The sequence below is a fragment of the Lynx canadensis genome, chromosome B3, assembly GCF_007474595.2.
Source record: "Lynx canadensis isolate LIC74 chromosome B3, mLynCan4.pri.v2, whole genome shotgun sequence".
Lineage (NCBI taxonomy): Eukaryota > Metazoa > Chordata > Mammalia > Carnivora > Felidae > Lynx > Lynx canadensis.
Window position 1 is genome coordinate 20,462,059 of NC_044308.2, and position 25,942 is coordinate 20,488,000.

Sequence of the window (25,942 nt, forward strand, 5' to 3'; positions counted from 1 at the left end):
AAGGTTAGCAGCCTTGGTGGACATTGTGTGTATTGTGATTGCTTTGTACTCCAGGCCTGGCTGGCCAGAGCCTTTGTTCTTATCTTTTATTTTGAGACTTTTCTAGCTTTCTGAGATTCTTGGTTTGCCGTTAAAAGAACTGCACCCCATGTTTGTGCAACCATCCTTTTACATTTTCCTGAGTTTTTATTGTTTTAATTTAGATTCTTAGTCAAATATATTTTATTTTTATGTTGAGACAATTATAGATGAATAGCTTACTATGCCAGCACTATTATTAAGCAAATTGTCTTTTTCCTACTGAATTGAAATGCCATGTTTTTCATTTACTAATTTCCTATAGATTATCAGTCTGATTTCTGAAATTGTTCTATCCCATTGAACTCTTTATTTATTTTTAAGCCATGACTTTAGTGTTTTGATTACAACATTAATATCTGTTAAGACATCCACTGCTCTCCCATTATCTCTTTTGGTTTTCAAAAATTTTTTGGATAATTCTTACATGTTTGTTATTTTATAAATCTTTAAAATGATTTTGTCTGGGTGCCTGGGTTAAGCATCTGACTCTTGACTTTGCCTCAGGTCATGATCTCATGGCTGTGAGATGGAGCCCCACTCTGAGCTCCATGCTGAGTGTGGATTTTATAAAGATTTATAAAGATTTTATAAATCTTTAAAATGATTTTGTCTGGGTGCCTTGGTTAAGCGTCTGACTCTTGACTTTGCCTCAGGTCATGATCTCATGGCTGTGAGATGGAGCCCCACTCTGAGCTCCATGCTGAGTGTGGAGCCTGATTGGGATTTTCTCTCCCTCTCTCTCTGCCTCTTCCCCACTCATGCTTGCTCTCTCTCTCTCTCTCTCTCTTTCTCTCAAAATAAATTAATAAACATCAAAAAATTATTTTGTCCAGTTCTATCCACTCCATTGGGATTCTGATTGGAATGCCAGCACAAGTGTGCATTCCTTGGGAAGGATCGGCAGTTTGTAGGATATTACATCTTTCCAATTAGGAATAGGCTGTGCACCTTCATTGATTCAGGCAGTAAGTGTCAGTCAGGACACATAGTGAAGAAGCCAACTCAAGCTAGTTTTCACCTAGAAGGGACCCAAAGAGTTCACAGAGTCTCCAGGACAGCCAGAAACCAAGTTTGGAGGCTATAAGGCCAGGAAAGGAAAGATGCTTCAAATTATACTCAGGAACTGCTTTGAGGAAGACCCCATCATCACGGGGCCAGTAGTGTGACCCTGCTGACCCTAGGCTTTGGATACTGTCTCCAGAACCTCACTTCCTGCCTCCTCTGGAAACTGGCTGTGTCTGCTGCCCCCTATTTAAGAATGGAGTCCGTGCAGTACATACCTGTGTCCCAAGCTCCCACCTAAGTCCTGTGCAGGAGTGTCTCATAGTGGAGCCCTCCTTTAAGGGCTCCCTCCCAATTAGGCAGGCCTGGAAAGCATTTCTGGAGAAGGTAGACCGACTCATAAGGTGAGTATTCCCCAAACTGAGGAGGAAGGCTTAATGGCATTGGGCGGCCAGGTAGAATGACCCATATCTGTTATACCTGAGTTATTGCTACATAATAAGATTTTATATATAGCTTCCCATTGGTCATTTTATTTTCATATTTAATTTATTTTATGTTAATGTATTTTTAGGTATTTTGTATTTGTTACTATTAACTGAGTACAATACGTTTGTCATTTTTATTTTTTAATTTTTTTTAAGTTTTCTTTATTTTTTTTAGTAATCTCTTCACCCAGCATGGGGCTCAAACTCATGACTCCAAGATCAAGAGTCGCATGCTCCTCTGACTGAGCCAGCCAGGCCCCCTGCCATTTTTATTTTTATTTGGTTGTTACTAGTATCATATTTTTAATAATCAGTATAACAAATAATCTTAATTCCAGTTTTTTTAGTATATTCTCTTAGGTTATTTTAGATAATCAATCATATAATTTGGAAAGAAAGACGACTCTGTCTTTTCCAATATTTACACAACTTACAATATTTTCTTGTTGCATTAGCTAAAACATAGGAATTATCTTTCCATTAAAGGTCACAAGCAACTCAGCTTGAAATACCATTTTGGACTTCCCAGTATCTTTTATGGTTATTGGACTTTGGGTTTACTGCATCTTTTGGATTCAGTACAGTAGTTTATATTTTGCTATGAAATTATCCAGGTTCTCTAGATTTTTGGATTTATGGCCTTAGACCTGCCTCCATTCTCTAAATCTCCAACATTCTATATTTAAAGCTCCTTTCTCATTTCTAATCATGTTTGCTTTGGCTTTTGTTTGTTTTCTTTTGTTTAGTCCTACCTGGGGTTTGTCTATTCAAGAATTATCTTTAGGCTTTATTATCCTAATATCTTTATTCCTATCCTCTATTCCATTACTCTCGCTTTTTATGTTAAATTCTTTTTTGCTATTTTCTGTAAACTTGGTTTTGTTCTTTTCCTGATTTAAGTTTTACATTTTATTTTCAAGCAGGCCATTCATTTTTAACCTTTTTCCTTGAGAATATAAAACATATTTAAGAAAGTCTGCAAAACAAAAATATAAAGCTCAGCAGTTTATCATGAGGCAAATATGCATGTGACCTCCACTAAAATCTACAAATAAAGCATTTCCAGAAACCCAAGGCCCTCCTTATGCGCTCCCAATTCACTGCCTCTCTGTTCTCAGTGAGGATAGTCACTAGGATATTACAATTAGGATATTACATTAGATTGGGTAGAAATCTTTAATATAAATGGATAATGCCAAACTGTATTCCAAAGTTGTTGTCCCAGTTCACAACCCCATCAGCAATGTATAAGAGTTCCTGTTGCTTCACATCCTTATCATCATTTGGTATTGTCTATTGTAATTATTTTTCAATTTTAGCCATTCTGGTAAGAGTGTAACCAACATCATATTGTAATTTTGATTTCTGTTTTTCAGATTACTGTTGTGGTGGGGCTCCTTATCACGTTTCACATTGGGTTGTCTTTTCCTTAATGTTTAAGTGAGGGGTTTTTTGTTTATTTTGGATATAAGTTTTCTGTACTTGCATGTAATGCAAAATCTTCTATTTTACTCTCATTTGGGTATTATTTTATGAAAAGTTTTTCATTTCAAATACATTTGTCATTTGTTTATGATTAATACATTTTGAATCATGCTTAAGAAGTGTTCTCCTACTCCAAGGACATGAAGGTATTCTTATCATCCTCTCACAGTTTTATTGCTTTGACTTTCATATGTTCATATATAGTCCATGATAAAAATGCCTCCATGAGCAATTATGAACATTCCTGAAATAAATGAATTAATAAAAAGTCTCAGTAAAAAAATAGAAGATCTAAAGAGCCAAATGAAAATTTTAGAACTCAAAAATGAATGAAATAAAAAGCTCCATAGCTGGGCTCAATGTCAGAATGAAGGGGAATGAGAAAAGAATCAGTGAACAGAAAAATGGAACAGTAGGTAGAAAGTACCCAAACTGAACACCAGAGAGAAAATTGACTAGAAACAAAAATGAAGAGAGACTCAGTGGTTTATGGTCTAACATTCATGGCACTGGAGTTACTGAAAGAAAGGATTAAAAAAGCAAGGCTGGGGCACCTGGGTAGCTCAGTTAAGCGTGGGCTCTTGATTTCAGGTCAGGTAATGATCTCACAGTTCATGAGTTTGAGTCCTGCATTAGACTTCATGCTGCCAGCTTGAGTCTCTCTCTCCCTCTTTCTCTGCCCCTCCCCCACCCATGCTTGCGCTCTCTCTCTCTCTCCCCCCCAAAAAAATAAATTAATAAACTTTTTTTAAAAAGTAAGGCTGAAAAATACTTGAAGAAATAATGGCTGACAATGCCCCAAATTTGGCAAAAGACATTAACCTAAAAATTCAAGAAGCTGAGCAAATCCAAACAGGATGCTCCCAAAGAAATCTGCACCAAGACACACCATAGTCAAACTTAAGAAAACTAAAGACAAAGAAAAATCTTGAAGTAAGCCATTAAAATAATGGTAATTTACCCATAGGGGAAAAAAAAACAATTAGGAAGAAAAGATTCTCTGTTTTCTAAAACCATTATAATAGTAAGTGTCCTGTTTATAGTTTATAATTCCTTATTTCCTCCTTAGAATTCTTTACTTATATAAATGCTTTATTTCCTGTCTCTATTCTTGCCCTAGGGTATTTACATGGTTGCCATAATTTACTGTTTCATCTTACTCACAGTGTAAGTTTCCTTTGCTATTATGGGGAATATTTCTAAACATGTGGAAGTTAAACAGCACACTTCTAAATAATCCATGAATCAAAAAGAAGCCTCAAAGGGAATCCAAATATATTTAGAAAGGAATGAAAATAAAGCATGACATATCAAAATATGTGGGATGCAGCTAAAGTAATACTAGGGAAATTTGTAGCACTAGTTGCTTTCATAAGAAACAAGGAAAGGTCTCAAATCAATAACCTAACTTCCTACCTCAAGATACTAGAGAAGAAAGAAAATCAACCCAGAGCAAGAAGGAAACAAAGAAGATAAGAGCACAAATCAGTGAAATCACCAACAAGAAAATAATTGAGAAAACCAATGAAACAAGGAGCTGATACTTTGACAAGATCAACACAATTGACAAAGCTCCCCTAAGAAAAAAAAGATAAAGGACACAAATTACCATGTCTGGAATGAATTGGGAACGTAACTTCAGACTCCGCAGACATCAAAAGATAATAAGGGAATGATATGAACATTTTTACACAAATAAATTTAACAACATAGATTAAATGGATCAACTTCTTAAAGAACACAAAACTACCATAACTCACACAATATTAAACAGTTTCAATTACACTATAACTATTAAGGAAATTAAACTTTTAATTTAAAAACTCCCCAAAACAAAATCTCTAGGCCCAGATAGTTTTCACTGGATAAGTCTACCAAATATTTAAAGGAATTAACACCATTTTCACATACTCTTTCCCAGAAAATAGAATAGGAGTGAATACTTCCAAGTTGATTTTATGAATCCAGTATTATGATCTACCACAACCAGAGAGAGAATACAGTAAAAGAACACTAGAGACCAATATCACTAATTAACATAGATGAAAAGATCCTTAACAAAATGTTAGAAAGTAGAATTCAGCATATATAAATAAAATTACATATCATCTCCAAGAGGGGTTTATTCCAGGGATGCAAGGCTGGTTCAATATTCCAAAGTCAATCAATGTAATCTATGATATTAATAGATGAAAGAAGAAAATCACATGGTCAGATCAACTGATACAGAAAAAGCACTAACAAAAATGAATATCCTTCCATGATAAATAAATCCTTAGAAAAATGGACTTAAAGGAGAACTTCCTGAACCTGAAAAAGAGCATCTACAAAAACCCTACAGTGAACACAATACTTAATGGGAAAAGACTGAAAACTTTCCCCCTAAGATCAGAAACAAAGCAAGCATGCCTGTCCTCACCACTATCGTTCAATGTAGTATATATAGTGCTAGAAGTTCTAGTTAATGCAACAAGGTAAGAAAAGCAAATTAAAGCATACAAATCAGAAAGGAAGAAATAAAACTAACCTTATTTGTAGATGACATGAGTGTATACATAGAAAATCCCAAGGAATCTCCAGAAATAATCCCTTAGAACTAATCAGTGAGTTCAGCAAGCTCACAGGATACAAGATAAACATACAGAATTCAATTGTATTTCTCTATATTAGCAATAAGTCTATGGGCACCGAAATTGAAAACACAGTCCTATTTATAATCACTCAGAAAGTGCGCAGGGGTAAATCTAACAAAATATGTACAAGACATGTACACTGAAAAACTACGTGATGATGATGAAGTAAATCAAAGAATTCTAAGTAAGTGGAGAGACATACTGTCCTCATGAATTGGAAGAATCAGCATAGCAATGTTATAAATTCTCCTCAAATTGATATGCAAACATAATGCAATTCCTATCAAAACCCCAGCAAGTTTTTTTTTTGTAGACGTAGACAATTTTATACTAAAATGTATACAGAAAGGCAAAGAAACAATTTTGAAAAAGAACGAAAGGGGAGGCATCAATTTTATTTCAAGACTTATAGCCACAGGAGTCAAGGAAGAGAGATAAGTAGATAAATGGAACACAACAGAGAACCCAGAAATATGCCCAACTGATTTTTGACAAAGGTCAAAAGCAATGGAGAAAAGATAGTCTTTTCAACAGATGGTGTTGGAACAATTAGATATCTATGGGTAAAAATAACAACTTCATCCTAAGTGCCATAGTAAAAAGTAGACAAGGTCTAACCATTCTTCGAAGTGGCTGTGCCAATTTACACACCCACTAGACCTGCCTGAGGGTCCCCAGTGCTCCACATCCTGGCATATTCTTGGGAGTTTCAGTCTTTGTAATTTTAGACAGGAAAGTACTAAAGGAACTTACTTCCCCCAAAATGAGACCGTAAGCCAAGACACAAGAGAAGAGGGGATCTAACAAAGGAAAGAGAATTCGAGGTGATAAAAGAAAAATGTCCCAGCATGTACATGACTAGTGTAGACAGACCACTTATAGATTGACGAGTCCAGATTAAAGCAGGACAGAGAGGCTTCATGGAACTGTCTAAGAAGAAAATAAAGCTGACAGAACATCTGATGAGTAGGATTACACTCAGGGTATATTTTCAGTTCTCTTGGGGAGATTGGGGGTGAATTAGAGACAAGCACATAGGACACTAAACAAGCAATAAAACAAAAACAGTTAAGACTTTAGAATAAAAGACAAAGATCATATATAGTACATGGTTTATTTGACTATGTGGTTTGCACATATTTTCTCACGGTCGATAGTTTGTCTTTCATTCTTGTAACGGGTCATTTGTAGCACAAAAGTCAATTTTTGCTCATTATATTTTTGGTGTTACTCCAAGAACTCTTTGCCTAGCCTTAGATCCTAAAGATTTTCTGCAGTGTTTTTTTTCTAAAGATCGTATAAGTGGGTTTTTTTTACATTTAAATTAAAATACATTAAAATTAAATTAAACCCCAGCCACAGCACAACAGAGTTGGTCACAGTAAATTGCTGGGATGTGCATTTACTCATGTGGGTGATGATTGGTCTTGGGCATTACCTGAGGCACTAGGTACTTACTGTAGCTTAAATAGATTTTCCCTGATTATAGAATCTTAATTCTTCAGTTGGAAAAAATCGTTGTGTGCTCTGTAGCAAGTACTGGGCTGTGGCTTTGAATTCAGAGCAGGCATACTTTAACAAGTATCTAGCGTGAGACACCATTTCAAATTTATTATGCAGACTTGGCGATGGGTGCCTTGAGAATCTTGTTTCAGGCCTTTCTGTTCCATTGAAGGAGACTTACCTAGACCTGTCTGCTCCCCCGAAAATTATCTCCTCCTTCTTCTTCCAGCGTTAGGTTGTTTTATCCCCACAGAGTGCGATGTGATAAACTATTTACATGAGTGTAGCTAGTGGACCATGCGATGTGCTGCCTCTTTCCAGGGATCTGTTCATGCCAAACAGGCTGCACCTCATGTTGTTCAGCCAGGGCGGCAGGCAGCAATGGAGAGATTGGGAGAGAGAGCCGTTCCCAGCCAGCACTGTTGTAAGTTCTGCGTGCATCTGTGAATAAGACAGACCCAGATCCTTCGCTTACACTCTGATGCGCGGAACAGAAGATAAACAGAATGAGTCCATCTCAGGGCATGTGAGAAGGTGGTAAATGCTATGGTCAGGGGAGAGAGCAGAGGAGAGTGAGGGGGATCCAGGGTGGGGCGGAGGGAGGGAGTGAATAGGGAAAGGCAAAAGTGGGACATCAGGGGGAATAGAGTGGATCTCTGGGGAAAGAGTTTCTACAGTTTAAGTGCCTGACATTAAGCTTTTGATTGTCAAGGTATTCATTTCAAAGACCTCCATCTCAAATAAACACATTGCCCAGAGTTACAAGCCACACAACAAATAAGGAGCCAGGCTGCCCCAGCCATGAAGTTTCCCTCCCCGCTGGGCGACCCAGATAACTGACCTCTTGAGTTATCCTGCTTTTCCCTTCCCATGCCCTAATTCCTGCTCTTAGGGTTTAAACTCACCAATAAAGAACAAACCCGTGAAGCCCTAAACACCCCACCCTGGACCACAGTAAAGGCAGAGCCCCAGGCCCCCTCTACCTTCACCCCCTATCATGACATCACTATATGGCCCTGGGTATGCTGTGTCCCCTCCAGGAACTGCAGCCAATAAGCTTTGTTTTGTCAAAGTTCCCTGACAGTTGTTGCTGAGGAGTGTTTTGCAATCATTTCAAGAACCACGGGGCTGGTCTAGCCACAAGTGTCTGTGGGGAGCTCATCACAGGTAGCATGGGCCCAGGTGAGTGCCTCCAGGCATTCCTGATCAATAGCATCACTATCAATAGGCTGAGACCACCACAAAACAGTTCCCATTGCAAGAGCAATGACTGACTTCTCAGTCCTTCTTCATTTCATGGCATCTCTAGTTGGAGGAGAACCTGTCTGAGGGGTCTGTTAGGGAACAAAGTCCCCACAGCCTCAGCCCAGCCCTGGCCAGCCAGCAGGAAGGGGCCTTGCCCAAAGCACACATCTGGTGTGTGGGATTGAGGGGCCCAATCCCAGCTGTCCCTGAGTTCTGTGTGTTCTGTGGGTTAGCAGGACAGGCTGTCTCATACAAAGGGGGGACTTGTACTGAACGACCTGGCCCTGCACACCTCCTGTGCACCTCCACTGTGGAATGTTGTTATGGGTGATAGTGTTGTTAGGGCTCCCTCAGCTGAACTCCATGCTCAGGGTGGACTTCAACTCCGGAGACTGGAGACATCACTAAAAGCATTAAAAGCAAAAGCAACCTTCCCAGCCCCCGGCCCGTAGGTGAGGTGGCGGAGGCTCTTGGCAGTGGTTGGTGCAGGTATGGCTCTCCTCCTGCTGGCCTCCGCCCTCAGTTCTCCTCCTCCAGTCTGTCAGTCATCATTTTAGATCAAATTAAAAGAGCAGAAATTGAAGCATAAAGTAGGTAAAGGATAAATTAACTTGAGGTTTAAAAGATGAAAATTTGGCCCTGGACAATACCCTTGACCTATGGCTGTCCCTTTTTATTTCACTTCCCTGGAAGTCTGTGTTAGTGAGCAGTTGGGTGTGTAGGTGACAGCAGCTAGGCATGGAGGACTCAGCCAGCAATGGGAACAAGTCAGTGAGGGTGGGTGCCTAGGGCTGTGAGTTGCAGAAGGCAGTGACTTCTCATTTCTGCAGGCTGGTGATGCCCAGTCCACTTCAGGCTGCAGGGGGGGTGGGGGGACAGGCGTGCTCTGAGGGTTTCCTCCTGGGCTCCAAGCTTTCAAAACACTTGAATTGCATTTTTTCCTTCCCTGGTTTTTAATTTTCCAAGACATGTTTATTTACACAGCATTTATTGAAATGCCACACCTTACACATTGTGAATCCTGTGACTGTAACATGTGGTGGTTGCCCTCGGGGAGCACACAGGACATAAATAACTACAGCTAGATAAAATAAGTCTCCAGCAGATCTGGGGGCGGAGTGCGCTGTCCAGAGAAGAAGCAAGCAGCTCCGGAGAGGGAAAACCAGACAAGGCCTCAAGGATGACATGGGAGTTGGGTCTTGACAGATGAGTAGGAGTTTGATAGGCCATGACATTATAGTCAGGAAATTGCTGACCCGGGGAGCGGAACATGCCAAGACAGAGCTACGATAACATGTCTCCATACATAACTCAATAGGAGTAGCATTCTGTTCATTTCCTTTTGTTTTTAATGTTTATTTTTAATTTATTTTTGAGAGAGAGAGAGCAGGAGAGAGGCAGAGAGAGAAAGAGTGACAGAATCCCAAGCAGGCTCCGCAGTGTCAGCACACAGCCCGATGCAGGGCTCGAACTCACAAACCATGAGATCATAACCTGAGCCAAAATCAAGAGGAGTCGGACACGCAACTGACTGAGCCACCCAGGAGCTCTTCTGTTCATTTACTTTAATCTCTTTCTGTGACTCCTCTGTAACTGTCTGTTACTATCGCTTAGGTTTCTTCAAGCTTGTTTTTTTCTTTTTCATTAATTGCTTTGAAAATCGGAATTTGAAGTTATTCCTCCTGGTGTGTGTGTGTGTGTGTGTGTGTGTGTGTGTGTGTTTCCATGGCTTTTGTCAAGATAAATCATTTGGCTTTATTACTTAAAGAAAACTGAACCAGGGTGCTCTGAACTGAGGCATTTTCACGTGATCTTAATTGTGTAGCTCAAGTGTACCCGCCAGGGCAGAATGCCGTTTTAATTGTGAGATCTGTCTGTGTTCCTCTGTCTAGATTAAGTTTGACAGTGTCGGGGTGTGTGTCTGCTGTGAAATGCAGCACCAGTCATCCGGCTGCAGCAACCTTGGGGAGACGCTGAAGCTGAATCCGCTGCAGGAGGACTGCAACGCCGTGAGGCTGACGTTGAAGGTGATGGCCAAGGGCACTGCTTATTCATGCATTCCATCCCATGCATTTACAGACATTTTAGGAGAGCTTTACTCATGTATCTATTCCTTCCACTTCTTAATTCATCTCTGTAGCTGAAATGCAAGAGGGAATATCTTTCTGGAGAACATTTTATAGGATTATAGATTTTCACTTTAAAGGTGTTGCTTTCTGGATCTCGTTTTCCATTTTTACCATTTCACTTTCCTGCCTCTGACATATGTGGAGTAGGATATGAATGGTTGAAACAGGTCTTTACAAATGTGGATGTGATGCATTCTACTGCTTTTCTAACATTTTTGCTGGTACACCATCAGGGAACAGATGGGCATTTATTTTGCCTTTTTAAAAGATATTTGGAGAAAGACATTTTACAATTTCCCACAGCAATCTATTCTTGTGTACAGCATCTGATTTTTTTAAATGACATGGAAAATTGTTTATATTATTCCTTTCTTTTTCTTCCTGCAAGTTTTTTTTTCTCCTGAAAACCAAAATTGGCTGCTTAAAAATGCATATGAACAATGAACCCAGTTCTTCTCTTTTCCCTGGGTGAAAATGTGCTAAAACTTTTCTAAAAGGATGCAGCAAGGTCAAAGGAATGCTTTATGGTGATAAAATTGTATTTACAGTATGTAGGGAGCTCTAGAGTATGTCCATAGGGAACACAGTATGTGGGGAACTGGAGACTCGAAGAGTCACCCTAGAATCGGGGGAGAAAGGAGGAAAGTGTTGCCCTCTGGAATTGAGTACCTGGGTGTCATTCCAAATGCTGGCAACAATGACCTGTTGGTTTGGGCGAGCTCCCTATTAGTCCAGGGCACTGTGAAAACATGTGGCAAATGGGCAGTGACGTAAGAGAGATAGGAAATGTGCCTAAAGTACAGGGTGGGACTGACTTCCTCTCACAGAGTGGTTCCAGCAGCCCTCCAGAGTAACAGATCCAGGAGGCTCAGAGGAACCCAGACTGCAGCACTCAAGGGCCTGTCCTCTTATGTGCAAGGTGGTTCTTGCCACCTCACGTTGCATACAACCATGGTTTCTCTCACTGTGGGCTTGCACAGGGTCAGTGTCTGAGGCCCACCGTGGCCTTTCACAGCCCTCCTGGAATGGGGACATGGGCAGCTAGTGCTCACTCTGAGATCTCATTCTGACAACTCCTAAGTCACCTCCTGACTTTTTCTTTCCATATTTAAAAAAAAAAAAAAACAAAAAGAGGGGCGCCTGGGTGGCTCAGTCGGTTGAGCATCCGACTCTTGATTTCAGCTCAGATCACGATCTCACAGTTCATGGGATGAAGCCCTGCTTCAGGCTGTGTGCTGACCATGCAGGGCCTCCTTGGGATTCTGTCTCCCTCTCTCTCTCTGCCCTTCCCTGGCTGGCACTCTCTGTCTGTCCCTCAAACTAAATAAACATTTTTTTTAACTTAAAAAAAATTTTTTTTAATTAAAAGAAATTTTTAAAGGGTATTTCTTGCTGCCTATAACAAGACAATAGGTAATTATAATTAAATTACAGTGCAGTCACTGCCCCCTGGAAGAGTGGACAAATCCCCCAGGGAATCTCGCAGTCTGGAGGCCACATGGGTGCGTGCATGCAGTTAAATAGCTATGTCATGTCCCACTCAGTTGATGGGCTAGAGGTATTTGGTCTGAAGTCCCAAGACCTTGGAGTCCTTTATGACACCTGTACTCAGTGGGACCCTCCCAGGACCTGTCTTCTTGACTCTCTATCCCCTGAGGAGTGGCTGTGGCCTGAAAGATGGTGCTGGAACCACAGTGCTCCCTCTAAGAAGGCCCAGGCTGGGCTGACAAGCCTGCAGTCCCACCCTTTCCCAGTGCCCCTGGCTCTGGTGCCCTGATGAGGAAACTACTTGGGAGGGGATAACTACAATGAAACAAAGTGAAGGAGACCTAAACAGTTCAAGTCAGTGCAGGGGAGTCTTCTCAAATGGCTCATCCCCATGGGTGTTCAAATTGCCCAAGACAATGGTGAGAGCTGAAGGCCTGAGAAAGACTACACCAAACTTCTGAATAAATTTGTTTTAAAAAAACTTCTCCGGATGTAGGAACTGTCAGAGCTGGTGGCATGAGGCTCAGAATAAGGAGGATTTATGATTGAAAAAGAGGGAGCAGTGAGCAGCCTGCCCCCCAGCTGAGGGCCGGTAATGAGAGCAATGGCCTTGAGTGTATAGGGTGGGGAGCTGAGTTTCATCTGGAATCTGGTAGATGAAAGACACTTGGAAGGGAGGGTCTGTTTACTGCCGTCCTCTAGCTTTGTTATTTTCCCAAATCATTTTGGCTATCCTAGTTCCTCTGCATTTCCGTGTAAATTTTGGAATCAGCTTATCAGTTTCTCCAGAAATCCTGCTGGGGTTTTGATTGGGGTGGCATTCACTCTGTATCTCAGTTTGGAGAGAATCGACATATTCGTGATATAGCTCTCCATTTACTTAGGGCTTTAAACATTTTTTTAATGTTTATTTTTTATTTTTTGAGAGACAAAGAGAGACAGAGTGTGAACCAGGGAGAGGCAGAGAGAGAGGGACACACAGAATCCAAAGCAGACTCCAGGTTCTGAGCTGTCAGCACAGATCCCAACATGAGGCTCAAACCCTCAAACCATGAGCTCATGACCTGAGCTGAAGTTGGACACTTAACCAGCTGAGCCACCCAGGCGCCCCACTTCTTTTTATATTCTACTAGTGTAATACAGTGTTTGAGATATCGATCTTAACATATTTTCTTTAGTATTTTTGCTTATGGTATTTCATGTTTGTTAGTGCTATTTTAATGGTACTTAAAAGTTTTTTAACCATCTCTTGTTCATTGCTAGTATATAGAAATTTGATTTTTGTTACTAATCTTGTATCCTGTGATCTTGTTAAACTCACTTAATAGTTCTGGTAGCTCCTTTATAGATTCTTTTGGATCTTCTCTGTAGGCAGTCATGTGAAATGCAATGAGAGGCAATTTTACATCTTCCTTTCCAGTCTGAATACCTCTTCCTCCCTCCCTCCCTTCCTCCCTTCCTTCCTTCCTTCCTTCCTTCCTTCCCTCCCTCCCTCCCTCCCTCCCTCCCTCCCTTCCTCCCTTCCTTCCTTCCTTCCTTCCTTCCTTCCTTCCTTCCTTCCTTCTTCCTTTCTTCCTCCCTCCCTCCCTCCTTTCTTTCTTTCTTTCTTTCTTTCTTTCTTTCTTTCTTTCACCTCATTGCAGTATTGGATAGACATGGTGAGAGCATACATCCTTGCTTTCCTGATTTTAGGAACTAAATATAGTGTTAGCTCTAAGTTTTTCTATAGATGCCCATTATCAGGTTGTAGAAGTTATCCCTGGTTTTCCTAGTTTCCTGAGAGTTCTTTTTATCATGGATGGATGTTGGATTTATCCATCTTTTTCTGCATCGACTTAATGTTCATGTACTTTTTCTTTTTTGGTCTGCTAACATGGTGAATAACACTGATTGACTTTTGACAGTGAACCAGCCTTGCATCCCCAACATAAACCACATTGGGCCATTTTCCCCTTAGCTCTGCTGAGTCTGCTGATGCCTCAGAGACATCCTTCATGTCTGTGATTGTGCCTTTCCATTTGATTCTTCCATATAGCCTCTGTCTCTATGCTGAATTACCTACATGACCCTGCACACTGCTCACCTTTTCACTAAAGCATCTGTCCCAAGTGAACACATGCTCATGTTTCTCAACATGGAGATTCCCATGTCCTTAGAATTTGGGTTGGTTGGTTGCCGTGTGACCTCAGCTGTCTGATGGATTCCAATTAAGTTGTGAATTTGCAGAGTGTCCAGCGTTTGGTCATTTAAATGGTAGGGGCAATGCTCTTTTTAGCTTTCTGCGTCATTATCCATAATTGAATATTGAATATTGCTACAGAGAAAGACCTTAAAGTCAGCCTAATGCTTTCTCCCTTTTGGTCATGTGGTGGTCATTAATTCTGTTTAAAAATACTTCTAGCTCTCCAACTTCCCTCAATGTGGTAAGATCGTACTTCCTAGTCTCCTTGTGGTTGTTCAGTGCCATGTGAGCAAAACTTCTATGTATCACTTCCAAGCCTGAGTATCCAGCGCTCTCTTTCCTTCTGGCATGGTAATAGGCAAGTTATAGATGGGGACTGCACCATTAGTCTAGGTACTACAATGGGTAGAGCCCCCATAAATCACCCACATTTACTCACATTGGACATTGTAGCATGAGTGAGAACTAAACTTGTTGTTTTAACCCACTGAGATTTGGGGGATACTTGTTACCACAGCATAACCTAGCCCATCCTAGCTGATGTAAGGCATCATTTTTTGGTTTTTGTTTTTGTCTTTTGTTTTTTCTTGGTTTTCTTTTTCTTTTCTTTTCTTTTTTGGTATAGGTGTCAGTAATACTTTTAAATTATCAAGTCCATTCGCTTCACTGTGATATATCTTGATATTGATCAACCTTTCTCAAATTTCTTATGGTACCATGTACCCTTTGCACAGTGAGTTTTCATCTTGCTTTATTTCAGCAAAGTTTTCTTAAAGTATAAATCTGAATTTTTCTGTTGTCTTTGTTTTAGGATAGCTGAATCTCTTGGACTGCTTTTATCCATCCTTCCTATCATTCCCCCTCCCCCCAATTGTTTTCATTCTTCCTTTTCCATCTCATTTTGCTCAGTTTCTCTTAAGGCTCTCTTCCCACCTTGTTTTCTGCAGTGAATATTATCTTTGTGCTCTGCTTTTGATGCGATCTTGAGCTTGGGCAGGCCACTTCTCAAGTCTTTGCTTCTCTATCACCTTTTCCTTACTTATTCCGTGAGCACTTGTGTCTTTGCTTTTAGCCCTTGGATTACAGCAACCTTCTCTGTTTGCTCCCAGTTGTCACCACAGATGTCTCTAGCTGGTTAATTACAGTGGAATTTTCAATGTGTTTCATATCTTTCTTAGATCTTTTCTGATGTGTATGGATACTTCAAAGCACAAAAGCCTATTCCTAACCTATATCAAGCATTGTGCTCTATTTAAATAGGCTTTAGCACAATGAAGATTTTATACTTCCTCCTCATAAATATAGGTACTCCTTCCTCTGAGATTCTTATAGATCTAAGTGCCCCGTTCTCTAGTTTTCTTATAATTGCTGGTGCAGTCATTTTTAATGTGATCATTACTCTTAAAGTCATTCAAGCCACGCTGTGTTGGATGACACCCCTGCAGTAAAAGGCTTTACAGCAGGCACCTGGTGTTTCTTCTCCACATTAAAACTCTCAGAACACACAAGGGTGGTAGGAAAGAAAGGCACTCTTGTAACAAGGAACAAATTTCTGTGGGAGCCCCTTCCTGTAGCCTACAGATGTTCTTAACCCTTAGCCAAAGGAAATGCAAAAGGGGGATATTATTTTCATTAGTTTCTCTTGCTCATATTTTTTTGGCCAGCAATTAGAGCAGGTTCACTGGTCTCTTAATAGTCTGATTTGAGGTTCTAGCTATCTGATTAGTAATACTTCATGCCTAAATTTCCATATTAAATTATGGATTATCCATACTTTGTATCTAATGAATTCAGTTTGTGCTGGGGAAATCTCATGTAATTGGTTTAGGAATCAAAGCGCCTTTGATTTTAGTTGTGTTTGAGTTAGCTGATAGGGACTTAATGAGATTGGTCTAACTACTCACTTACCATTATGCCACCCTCCTTCCCCCTCCCCCGCTACTACCCACCAATACCAGAAAGTTGTACAGGCACAATCTGTCATCAGGGAAAATGAACAGAAACCAGTCTTCTTCCTGGCTAATGAAGAATATATTTGGAATCCAGAAAATGACGCAGACACTGCTTCACTCACCCCTAAGATTGTTTTCTATGGCTTGGAGGCCTGGAAGCCCTCTGTCCCTTGGTCTCTTTCCTGCCCTTCCTGACCACCCCTACTCCTGGATTCTCTTGTTCTTTAGCAGAGAACCCCCGGGGGCACACAAGCCTCTCGGTTAGGGTATTGATTGCCTCTTAACAGGTAATACCTCATGTCCTACCAAAGTTTACTGCTCCACCCTGATAGGAGTGAGGGCAGGGCAAAGGACAGAGGCACAGAGGAGACCTAGAACTCCATTGTGCCATGCAGGGATCCCAGGATTGCAGAACCAGAGTCATGGACCGTCCTGTTGTCCAGCAGCCTATTGTGTGGGTAGAGTGAGGTCAGATGGCTCTGCAGGGATCCCTGAACAAGTCCAGTGTTGGGCAGCACTCCTCAGAGGGTCTAGCTCTCCAAGACTCAAGTTTCGGCTCCCTGATGACAGGACCTGGCTGTGGACATCACATTATGAATAATCTGTAAAAAGGGCCTGAAATTTAGGATTTCAGAAGCTATTTTTCCAAAGCATTAGACAATGGTGGGCAATTTTACCTAAAGATGAAGTCTACACAGATCCCCTCTCCTGATAAAATAATATCAAGGCTTTTGTAAGATAAGATGATAAAATAAATGATAAAGGATGTTTTAGTAGTGTAATGTTTGCCTTTGCCAAGCCAAACCCAGCACAAGATTGTGACATATTTCCTGATCAGTATTAACAGAATTTTTAAAAGGTTACAAAAATCAGAATTGTTAACTGGTAGAATATGCTTCATCATATGCTGATATGATATCCATCCCAGCTTTAATTCTTTCCTAGATCCCAGAATGTCATTATGGTTTTATTATAATGATATAATTCTAATTCAGAACAGAGTTAAAAATCTATTTCTTGCTTCATCTATCTGGATTTAATTTATTGAGCCATAGGAAACCAAATTACCCAAAGAAACATTATCAATGGACAAGGAGATAAAAGTTTCCCAAGAAATCAGTTATTGAATTTATGTGCTTTCTTGTCTTATCTTACAGATGGTTTATCTTTGTCTCTAAAAACGTAAAAAAAAATGGGGGGTGGAGAGGGTGACAAGATAATTTCAAAAAAAAAAACCTAAGGACTTGGAAAATGGACTCATCATTTAGTATCTAATCTTCAGTAAGTTCTTAACCATGCTAAAGAAATAAAAATGATTCTGAGGATAAGTGAATCATCAACATTTTGTGACAAAAGTCACAGCATGGACTGGCATTGTGCAACACTACACACACACACACACACACACACACACACACACCTGCTAAATGTGATGTTTCCATTTTGGAACTGGGCAGCTACATAGAGTAAGGCAGATGTATCATATCTCTGTATAGCTTTCTTCTCACCTCTGGACTTTTTTAAAGTTTGTTTACTTATTTATTTTGAGAGCAGAGAGAGAGAGAGAGAGTACAAGCTGGGGAGGGACAGAGAAAGGAGACAGAATCCCAAGCAGGCTCCATGCCATCAGGGCAGAGCCCATTGTGGAGCTCAGACTCATGAACCATGAAATCCTGACCTGAGCCAAGATGAAGAGTCAGACACTTAACTGACTGAGGCACCCAGGTGCTCCTCTCACCTCTGGATTCTTAAGGGAAACACTAATGAGTCCCTCTGGCCAGGTGGGATCCTCTCAGAGATGAGGTACTATCACACTTAAACTAGCAACCATGGGACCCATGCAAGGGAATGTCTAGAAATAGTGAGTTCTCCTGGCCACTGAACACAACTCATGTCATGATGTCCCTGAGTGGCATGTTCTGTCCCCTCCAACACCACTGGAAGCCTGCCTTGCCACCCTCCGATCTGGTGGCATCACTTTCTGTGCACGGCTGTAATACCGAGTCTGGTGGGACATCTGCAGTTACAGATCCATTTAGCATCAGTACAATTAAACGCCCTTTGGAATAATCCTATGGATCAGAGGTTCCACCCAAGAGGGCTGTGACTGATCTGTACCTGCTGAGTTAAAACAAGGTCCAGGATACTCAGCATTTGAGGTAGAAGTATTTTGAGTGATATTCACAGAAGTCCCCTCCCAGGCAGGCAGCCTTGCTGGACTGGTTCCCTCCCAGTGTCTCTTGGCACTTGTAGCCCCACTCAGGACTGGTGGATGGGCTTGCAGGTGCACCCATACCTCCTCATGCAGTCAGTTAAATGAAGGCCCAGGCATGGAGAATGCAGGCCCCAGAGGGGCTCGCTCACTGCTGGGGAGCAGGACACTTTCAGTGGTGCCAGTCCCTTGCCTTTGTCCCTCCCTTCAGTGGTTTTCCCCCAAAGTCTCCTCTTTCTTGGGAAAGTACATGGCATTTCAGGGAGATGCCTCATGCAGAGCCCTGGCATCTCATGCTCTTAACCTCCCTGCTCCAGAACCCACCTTCTGCACAAGCCCAACAGCCCTCTCCAAGGTCACTACACAACCTGATATTTTCCCTGAACCCAGCCACCCCTCAGGGAGGCTTGGCAGGGCACCCCAGTTCTCCAGCCCAGGCATTGTCACCTTGGGCTTACTTGTCCAGCTTCTACTCCCACCAAGCCTGCTGTCTGGCCTCAGTTGGACTCCACTGTGCAACACCACCCTTCTCCCTGTCCTTGAGACATATTCACCATCTCAAGGACACAGGGACCAGTGTTCAGGCCTCCTGCACTCACTTTTCCTAGCTCCTCTCTGGCTGGTTGGCCCATACTCCCTGCACGGTGTGTGCTCTCTCCCTGACTGCACCCTGACCAGCAAGACCCGCAGACCTTGCCACGAACACTGTGCCTTATGCCTTAAACTCATGGTCACCAGCCTCATCCAGCAGTCTGTGCTGCTCAGCACTTCTCCTGCCTTCCTCCTCTGGCCATCTCATTGCTCAGCTCTGAAATCTCCTCAGTATTAGTCAGGGTTCGCCAAAGTAACAGAACCAGTGAGATGTGTGAAGCAGTACACACACATGCACGCACGCATGCACACATATACTATACACACAGACACACATATACACACTATATGTATATTTATATATGTATATATAGACACACATATATAAACACAGAGAGAGATACCTTAAGGAATTGGCTCATGTGATTATGGAGGCTGACAAGTCCAAAATTGCATGGTGAGCCAGCAGCCTGGAGACCCAGGGAAGGGCCATCACTGCAGTTCAGGTCTGTAGGCCATCAGTCTGTGGAATTTCTTCTTGCTCTGGAGAGGTCAGTCTTTCATTCTCTTTATGCCTTCAACCGATTAGATGAGGCCCACCAACATATTGGAAGGCAGTCTGCTCTACTCTGAGTCCGCTGATGTAAATGTTAGTCTCCTCTAAGAACACCCTCGTAAAAAAATCCAGAATGTTTGATCTCGTATCCAAACACCACTCCAACCAAGTTCACACATAAAATTAACTATCACATCCTCCTCCACCCTGGTCCAAGTACATTTTCTGTCCCCTGCATCACACCATCATACATCGATGTTAAAATTGCACAACTGATTGCGTCACCACTTGCTTTTAGGGCAAAGCTCTAAATCTTGAGCGTGTCTTACAGAGTCATTATCTCCTCTCTGGCTTCAGTTTTTGTGACATTCTTGCCTCTCCCCTTCCCTGCAGTCACACTGGCTTCCTTTAGCCTCCAGGACACCCCTCAGGGGTCTCTCTGCACCATAGTCTTGGCCATAATGCTCTCTGGTCCAGAACATTCCTTCTCCTCATTTTGGTGAGCTTATTCCTCCCCACCCTTCATCTTTCACCTTCCCCCTCAGACTAGCCCTGGCCATCCTTGTGCTAAATTCTCATAATTCCTTGTACTTTATTTTCCCATGAAGCTATCACAGATTGTAGCTATGCATTTGTGTAATTTCTTTATTAATACCTGCCCCCTCTCCAGACTATAAGCTCAGTGAAGGCAGAATGGTATCTTTGCCTTACTGTGGCTTCCAGAGAAGGACATGGCATGACCAGCACTCTGTAAATGTTTCTGAAATCAATGAGTTTTTCATTCATTCATTCAGGAAGGTTTGTTTAAATATTTTATTTTTTTAATGTTTTTTTTAGAGAGAGAGAGAGAGGTGGGGGAGGGGCAGAAAGAGAGGGAGACAGAGAATCTGAAGCAGGCTTCAGGCTCCAAGCTGTGAGCACAGAGCCCAACATGGGGCTCGAACTCGGGAACAGCGAGATCATGACCTGAGCCAAAGTCAGACACCCAACCAACTGAGCCACCCAGGTGCCCCGAAGTGGTTTTTTTTGATGTTTATTTATTTTGGAGGGAGAGGGGAACAGAGGATCCAAAGTGGGCTCTGTGCTGACAGCAGAGAGCCTGATTGATACAGGGCTCAAACCCACGAACTGTGAGATCATGCCCTGAGCTGAACCAACTGCCCTGAGATCATGCCATGGCTTAACCAACTGAGCCACCCAGGCACCCCCTCATTCAGGGAGTTTTTTAAGCATCTTTTTTTTCATGCCTGAGTTGGACATCAGATGTGCAGAAATAAATAAAAGGCAGACTCTTCCCACCAGGTCTAATGGGGAAAAAGTCACAAGCACAATAGCAACTTCAGTGCACTATCTTATTTCCACTGTGAGAGGAAATAAAAATATTAAATTATAAAAGAATTTTGAATCCTCCACTCTGTCCTAAGGGAGGGCCATTATTTTGCTGAGTGGCCTGATGGATAAAGTGTTAGGTATACACAGGAGATGGAGGTGGGTTAGCTATAAGGACAGAATTGGTGGCACCTGGGAAACTGAGGGAGTAGGAAGATAGGAAAAATATTTTGGATTCTGTCACTGAATGATCCCAAGCACACCCAGCTCTAGGTGCAGTGATAATGTGACCACAGGCCCCACCTAACCCTAACTGAAATAACTGAATGTCTATAAAAATAGATGTATTCGTTCTCCAGAAAGACAGAACCAGCAGGATAGCTACAGTTATAGGTATAGACATAAATACAGATACATGGAGATTTATTATAAGAAATGGAGACCAAGATGTCCCATGGTCTGTCATCTGCCAGCTGAAGTACCAGGAAAGCCCCTGGTAAAATTCAGTCCAAGTCCAACGGCCTAAGAATCGGTGGGGAGGGGGGATGGCGATGGTGTAAGCTGTGAGCTGAGTTTGAAAGCTCAAGAAGCAGGTGCACCAGAATCCAAGAGCAGGAGGAGTGGAGAGAGAGAATTCCTCCTTTCTCCCCATATTTGTTCTATGCGGGCCATCAGTGGATTCGATGATGCCCATCCACATAGGTAAGGATTATCTTCTCTACTGAGTCTACTGATTCAAATGCTTCTGTATTCTGGAGACACCCTCACAGACACTAGAAATAATGTTTTACCAGCTTTCTGGGCATCCCTTAACCCAGTCAAGTGGGCACATAAAATTAACCATCACGATAGGGAAAAGCCTGCATCACAGTGGACATTAAGGGTATCAACCCATCCTTTTTAGAAAGTTCCAGAATTTTTTGCCAGGTATATTGTGTGCAAGACCAAAACAAAGACAGATAGGGGGGCACAGCTCACAACTGAGCTTACAAACTCATCTCTGTGTGATCTTCCTGGAGGTCACTGGAAGCCATCTTCCACACTTTAGGAATGTGCCCTAATTTTTTTTTAATATTTATTTATTTATTTATTTTGAGAGAGAGAGAGCAGGGGAGGGGCAGAGAGAGAGAGAGAGGGAGAGAATCCCAAGCAGGCTTTGCACTTTCAGCATGGAGCCAAATGTGGGGCTCAAACTCACGAACCATGAGATCATAACCTAAGCCAAAACCAAGAGTCAGATGCTTAACCAACTGAACACCCAGGAGCCCCAGAATGTGCCCTAATTTTGAAGAGCCAGGACTGATAGGTGAGGTGGTTGGTGGGGCAGATGTGGAAGCAACAGTGGTGACAAGGGGTATTTTAGACCCTCACCATCTCCATAGGCTGCACTCCCATTGTTTGAAATGGACAACAGACATTTTTAAGGTCTGATGCAACGTGCTTTGTAAACACAGCTTCAGGATCCCACCACCACCCAATTCCACCTAGATTACTGCCCTTGAGCCTCCATCATGTAGACGTTCTGGAGTCACCACCAAGGGATGTGCTGCCTTTGGAGTCCTTTGGCTGTTGTGGTGAAAGCAGGATTACAGGCAGCTTCTTAGGGAGACACCAGCACTGGGGTCCTATGCCACACAGGTGGATACCTCTCCACCCCCCACACTGGGACCCAGAGTCCTTGGCCCATTCAGATAAGGAACCACAAAGAGTTATTGGCCCAATTCCTTCCTCTGTCTGCTACAGGATTGCTTCAGTGCCAGCACAGCCCGGATTTAAAGATCTGAGGGGAGCATTCTGACGAGGGTGAGCAACACACTGTCTGGGACAGTCGCAGCACAAGTAATAATAGACAACCTTTTCACTCGCAAGAGTGTCCCAGTCACTCTGGTGTCCAAACAAAATCAAGGACTACAGGAGGAGCACTATTGCTTTGTCTGGGGGCAAACAGACTGGTGGAAATGCTAAGGATTGATATAAATGAACGGGAGGAGACAGCGTGGGGACCACTGTTGGAGATGAGAGGCTATTTCTAACGCCTTTAGTTATTTCCAGGGCTCTAAAGTAATATACGGATGCTCGGAGGAGGAGGGTGTGAAGAGGAAAATAAGCAGTATGGGAAATTTTTCAATATAATTCAATGATGAGGCCATTTGAAGGAATGCACAAAAATGGCAAAAGGGAACATGAATGCACAAAAGTACTTATAACGAAGGAAGGAGCCAGATGCAACTTTTGAGTTCGGGACGTAAGTTCACTGTCTCGATTGTGGTTCTGGCTACACAGGTGTATGTGTGTGTCGAAACTCATCACATTGTCCATTTAAAAATATGTGCACTTTATTGTATGTCAGTTACACCTTAATGCACCTGTTAAATGTCTTTGTGACAGGTTAAGCGAGTAGGGGAAGACGAAGAGGATTAAAGCAAAGACAGAGAAGGTAGAGACGGGATGATGCAGGAATTCAAAGATGAGTTCAGGGCATTTGACTTGATCCAGAAATCAATAAGCAACTGGTTGCCGAAACTTGGGGAAGAAATGACATAATCCTGGCAGGGCTGAACAAAAATGTGTTTGAGCCACAGTGGAAATGGGCGAGTTGACAGGGGTCACAGGACAGAGTGCATTTGACTTAGGAGCAGAAGGGAGGAGAAGGAAACCGCTCAGCAGAGGAATAATGTATAATAGTTTACATTGGGCCCCAGTAGGGCTTTTCTGGGTGGTCATCCTCTGCGAACTAGTTTGCAGTCTGTTTAGATCTACCACACTGTTGTTTTTTTTCTACACATCGTCCCAGCTCCAGTGAGGTCTTAAAAGGCAGACTTTATCATTTACATTTCAGAGACGAGAAAATGGCTCCAGAGTATGCGGGGACTGAGCTGTGGTCTCCTAACTGGTGGTGGATCCAGATTTCTGTCTTTCATGCCCAGTCTGGTGCTTCCTCCCCCACCACCACCATGATCTGGTCAGGAGGAGGTGGACACAGAGCAGCAACAGGCACAGGGTCATTTCTGTTCAAACAGAAATGCCCTAGGCAGACCCTGCACTGTTCTTCTGCAGGCACAGGAACTGACCCCTCTGCCTTGCAAACATTAGGAGCAAGTTCAACATATTGGAACATCTGAGAATAATGTAGCGAATACCATCCAGACGGGCCCAATCTTATTAGACTTGCAAAATTTGCTTCTAATATTTCTAAAAATAAGACATATGTTATTATATATTATTACAAACCCAGCTGAGTGACCCCGCCCCAGCTATGGCTCCCCACTCTCTCTGTCTGAAATTAGAAGGTGCCCAGGGTTAGTTTTGCCATTCCCATACACGTTCCCATACTTCACAAACATTGTAGCCAAAATGTGACATAATCAGTACCATACGCAGTTTTCTGTCTTCACCCACCATCATGATGTTTATCCATGCGGATATATGTAGCTTTAATTCTGTCTTGTGAACTTCTGCATAGGTTTGTAAAACCCTAATATTCTGCAACTCACTTATCCGGTTCATGTTAACGGACATTAATATGTTTTCAGGTTTTTGCTGTCACAACAGTAATAGAATGGAAGTCACGCACTCATCAACGTGCGCTCATGGGCTAGATTTCCTCTAGCATGCATACTGTAAGGGTGCAGTGATGTGCACGTGTGCTTTTACAGGACATTTCCTATTTCCTTGCAAAGAAATTTCACCTGCCTGCTCTTACGTCCGACGGAGGAGATGTCTTTGCTCGGTCCATGTCCTTGCCAAGAATTCTTGACATTCAGACTTTTTATATGATCATTTCCTATTTGTATTTTTCACCAGTGAACTGCCTGTTTTGTCTGTTTGCCTGTTGGGTTATTTGTCTTTTGTTCCAAATGATACCCTTAGTCATAAAAACCTTGCATGCAGTCTGTGACTTGTCATTTCGTTATGTTTTGGATGGCATTTGTCAGAAGTTTTCAGTTTGAATGCAGTCAAATTCTTTTCTAAATGATGTGTCCTTTTTGTGTTGCATTTAAGAATTATTTTCCCCTCTGGCACAGAAAAACTCTGATTCTCCCAGGATAAAATATAATACAGTTCAGGGATGCCTGGGTGACTGAGTCGGTTGAGCGTTTGACTTCGGCTCCGGTCATGATCTTGCGGTTCATGAATTTGGGCCCCACATTGGCGTTTGCTTCTCTCACTGCAGAGCCTGCTTTGGATGATCTGTCCCTCTCTCTCTCCATTCCTCCCTGTTTGCACTGAGTCTTTCTCTCAAAACTAAATAAATATTAAAAAAATTTTTAAAATGGATAATACAACTGTATTATATATTGTATATATTGTGTCATTGTAAGTACTTATTTGAATATTTAAAGTATCAGTTTAAAATCAGTGAAATTTGGGGATGCCTGGGTGGCTCAGTGGGTTAAGCATCTGACTTCGGCTCAGGTCATGATCTCACGGTTTGTGAGTTCAAGCCCTATGTTGCACTCTGTGCTGACACCCTAGAGCCTGCTTCAGATTCTGTGTCTCCCTCCCTCTCTACCCCTCTCTTACTTGTGCTCTCTCTGTCTCTCAAAAACAAATAAACATTATAAATAAATAAATAAATAAATAAATAAATAAATAAATAAATAAAATCAATGAAATTTGGGTGCTCTGATGGCTTAGTTGGCTAAGCATCCAACTCCTGATCTTCGCTCAGGTCATGATCTCATGATTAGGGTGTTCGAGCCCTGCTTTAGGCTCCTGTCAGATGGTGCGAAACCTCCTTGGGATTCTCTCTCTCATCCTCTCTCTCTGCCCCTCCCCCATTCGCACTGTCTCTCCTCTCTCTCTCTCTCTCTCTCAAAATAAATAAACTTGGGGTGCCTGGATGGCTCAGTTGGTTAAGCGTGCGACTTTGGCTCAGGTCATGATCTCATGGTTTGTGGGTTTGAGGCCCGTGTCGGGCTGTGTTGATGGCTCAGAGCCTGGGGCCTGCTTCGGATTCTGTCTCATTCTCTCTCTGCCCACCCCCCCCTTGCTCCCTGTCTCTCTTTGTGTCTCTCAAAAATAAATAAATGCAATAAATAAATAAATAAATAAATAAATAAATA

At 42.1% G+C, this 25,942-nt stretch overlaps 1 protein-coding gene across 1 annotated transcript in view; it reads left to right on the forward strand.

Annotated features, from left to right (window-relative positions):
• The window catches only part of FAM189A1 (family with sequence similarity 189 member A1), a 287,059-nt gene that overhangs the window by 197,382 nt on the left and 63,735 nt on the right, over positions 1-25,942 (forward strand). Inside the window, exon 6 of the mRNA XM_032593500.1 lies at positions 10,330-10,464. Within this exon, the coding sequence (XP_032449391.1) occupies positions 10,330-10,464 (135 nt within the window). The remainder of the gene's footprint in view (positions 1-10,329; positions 10,465-25,942) is intronic.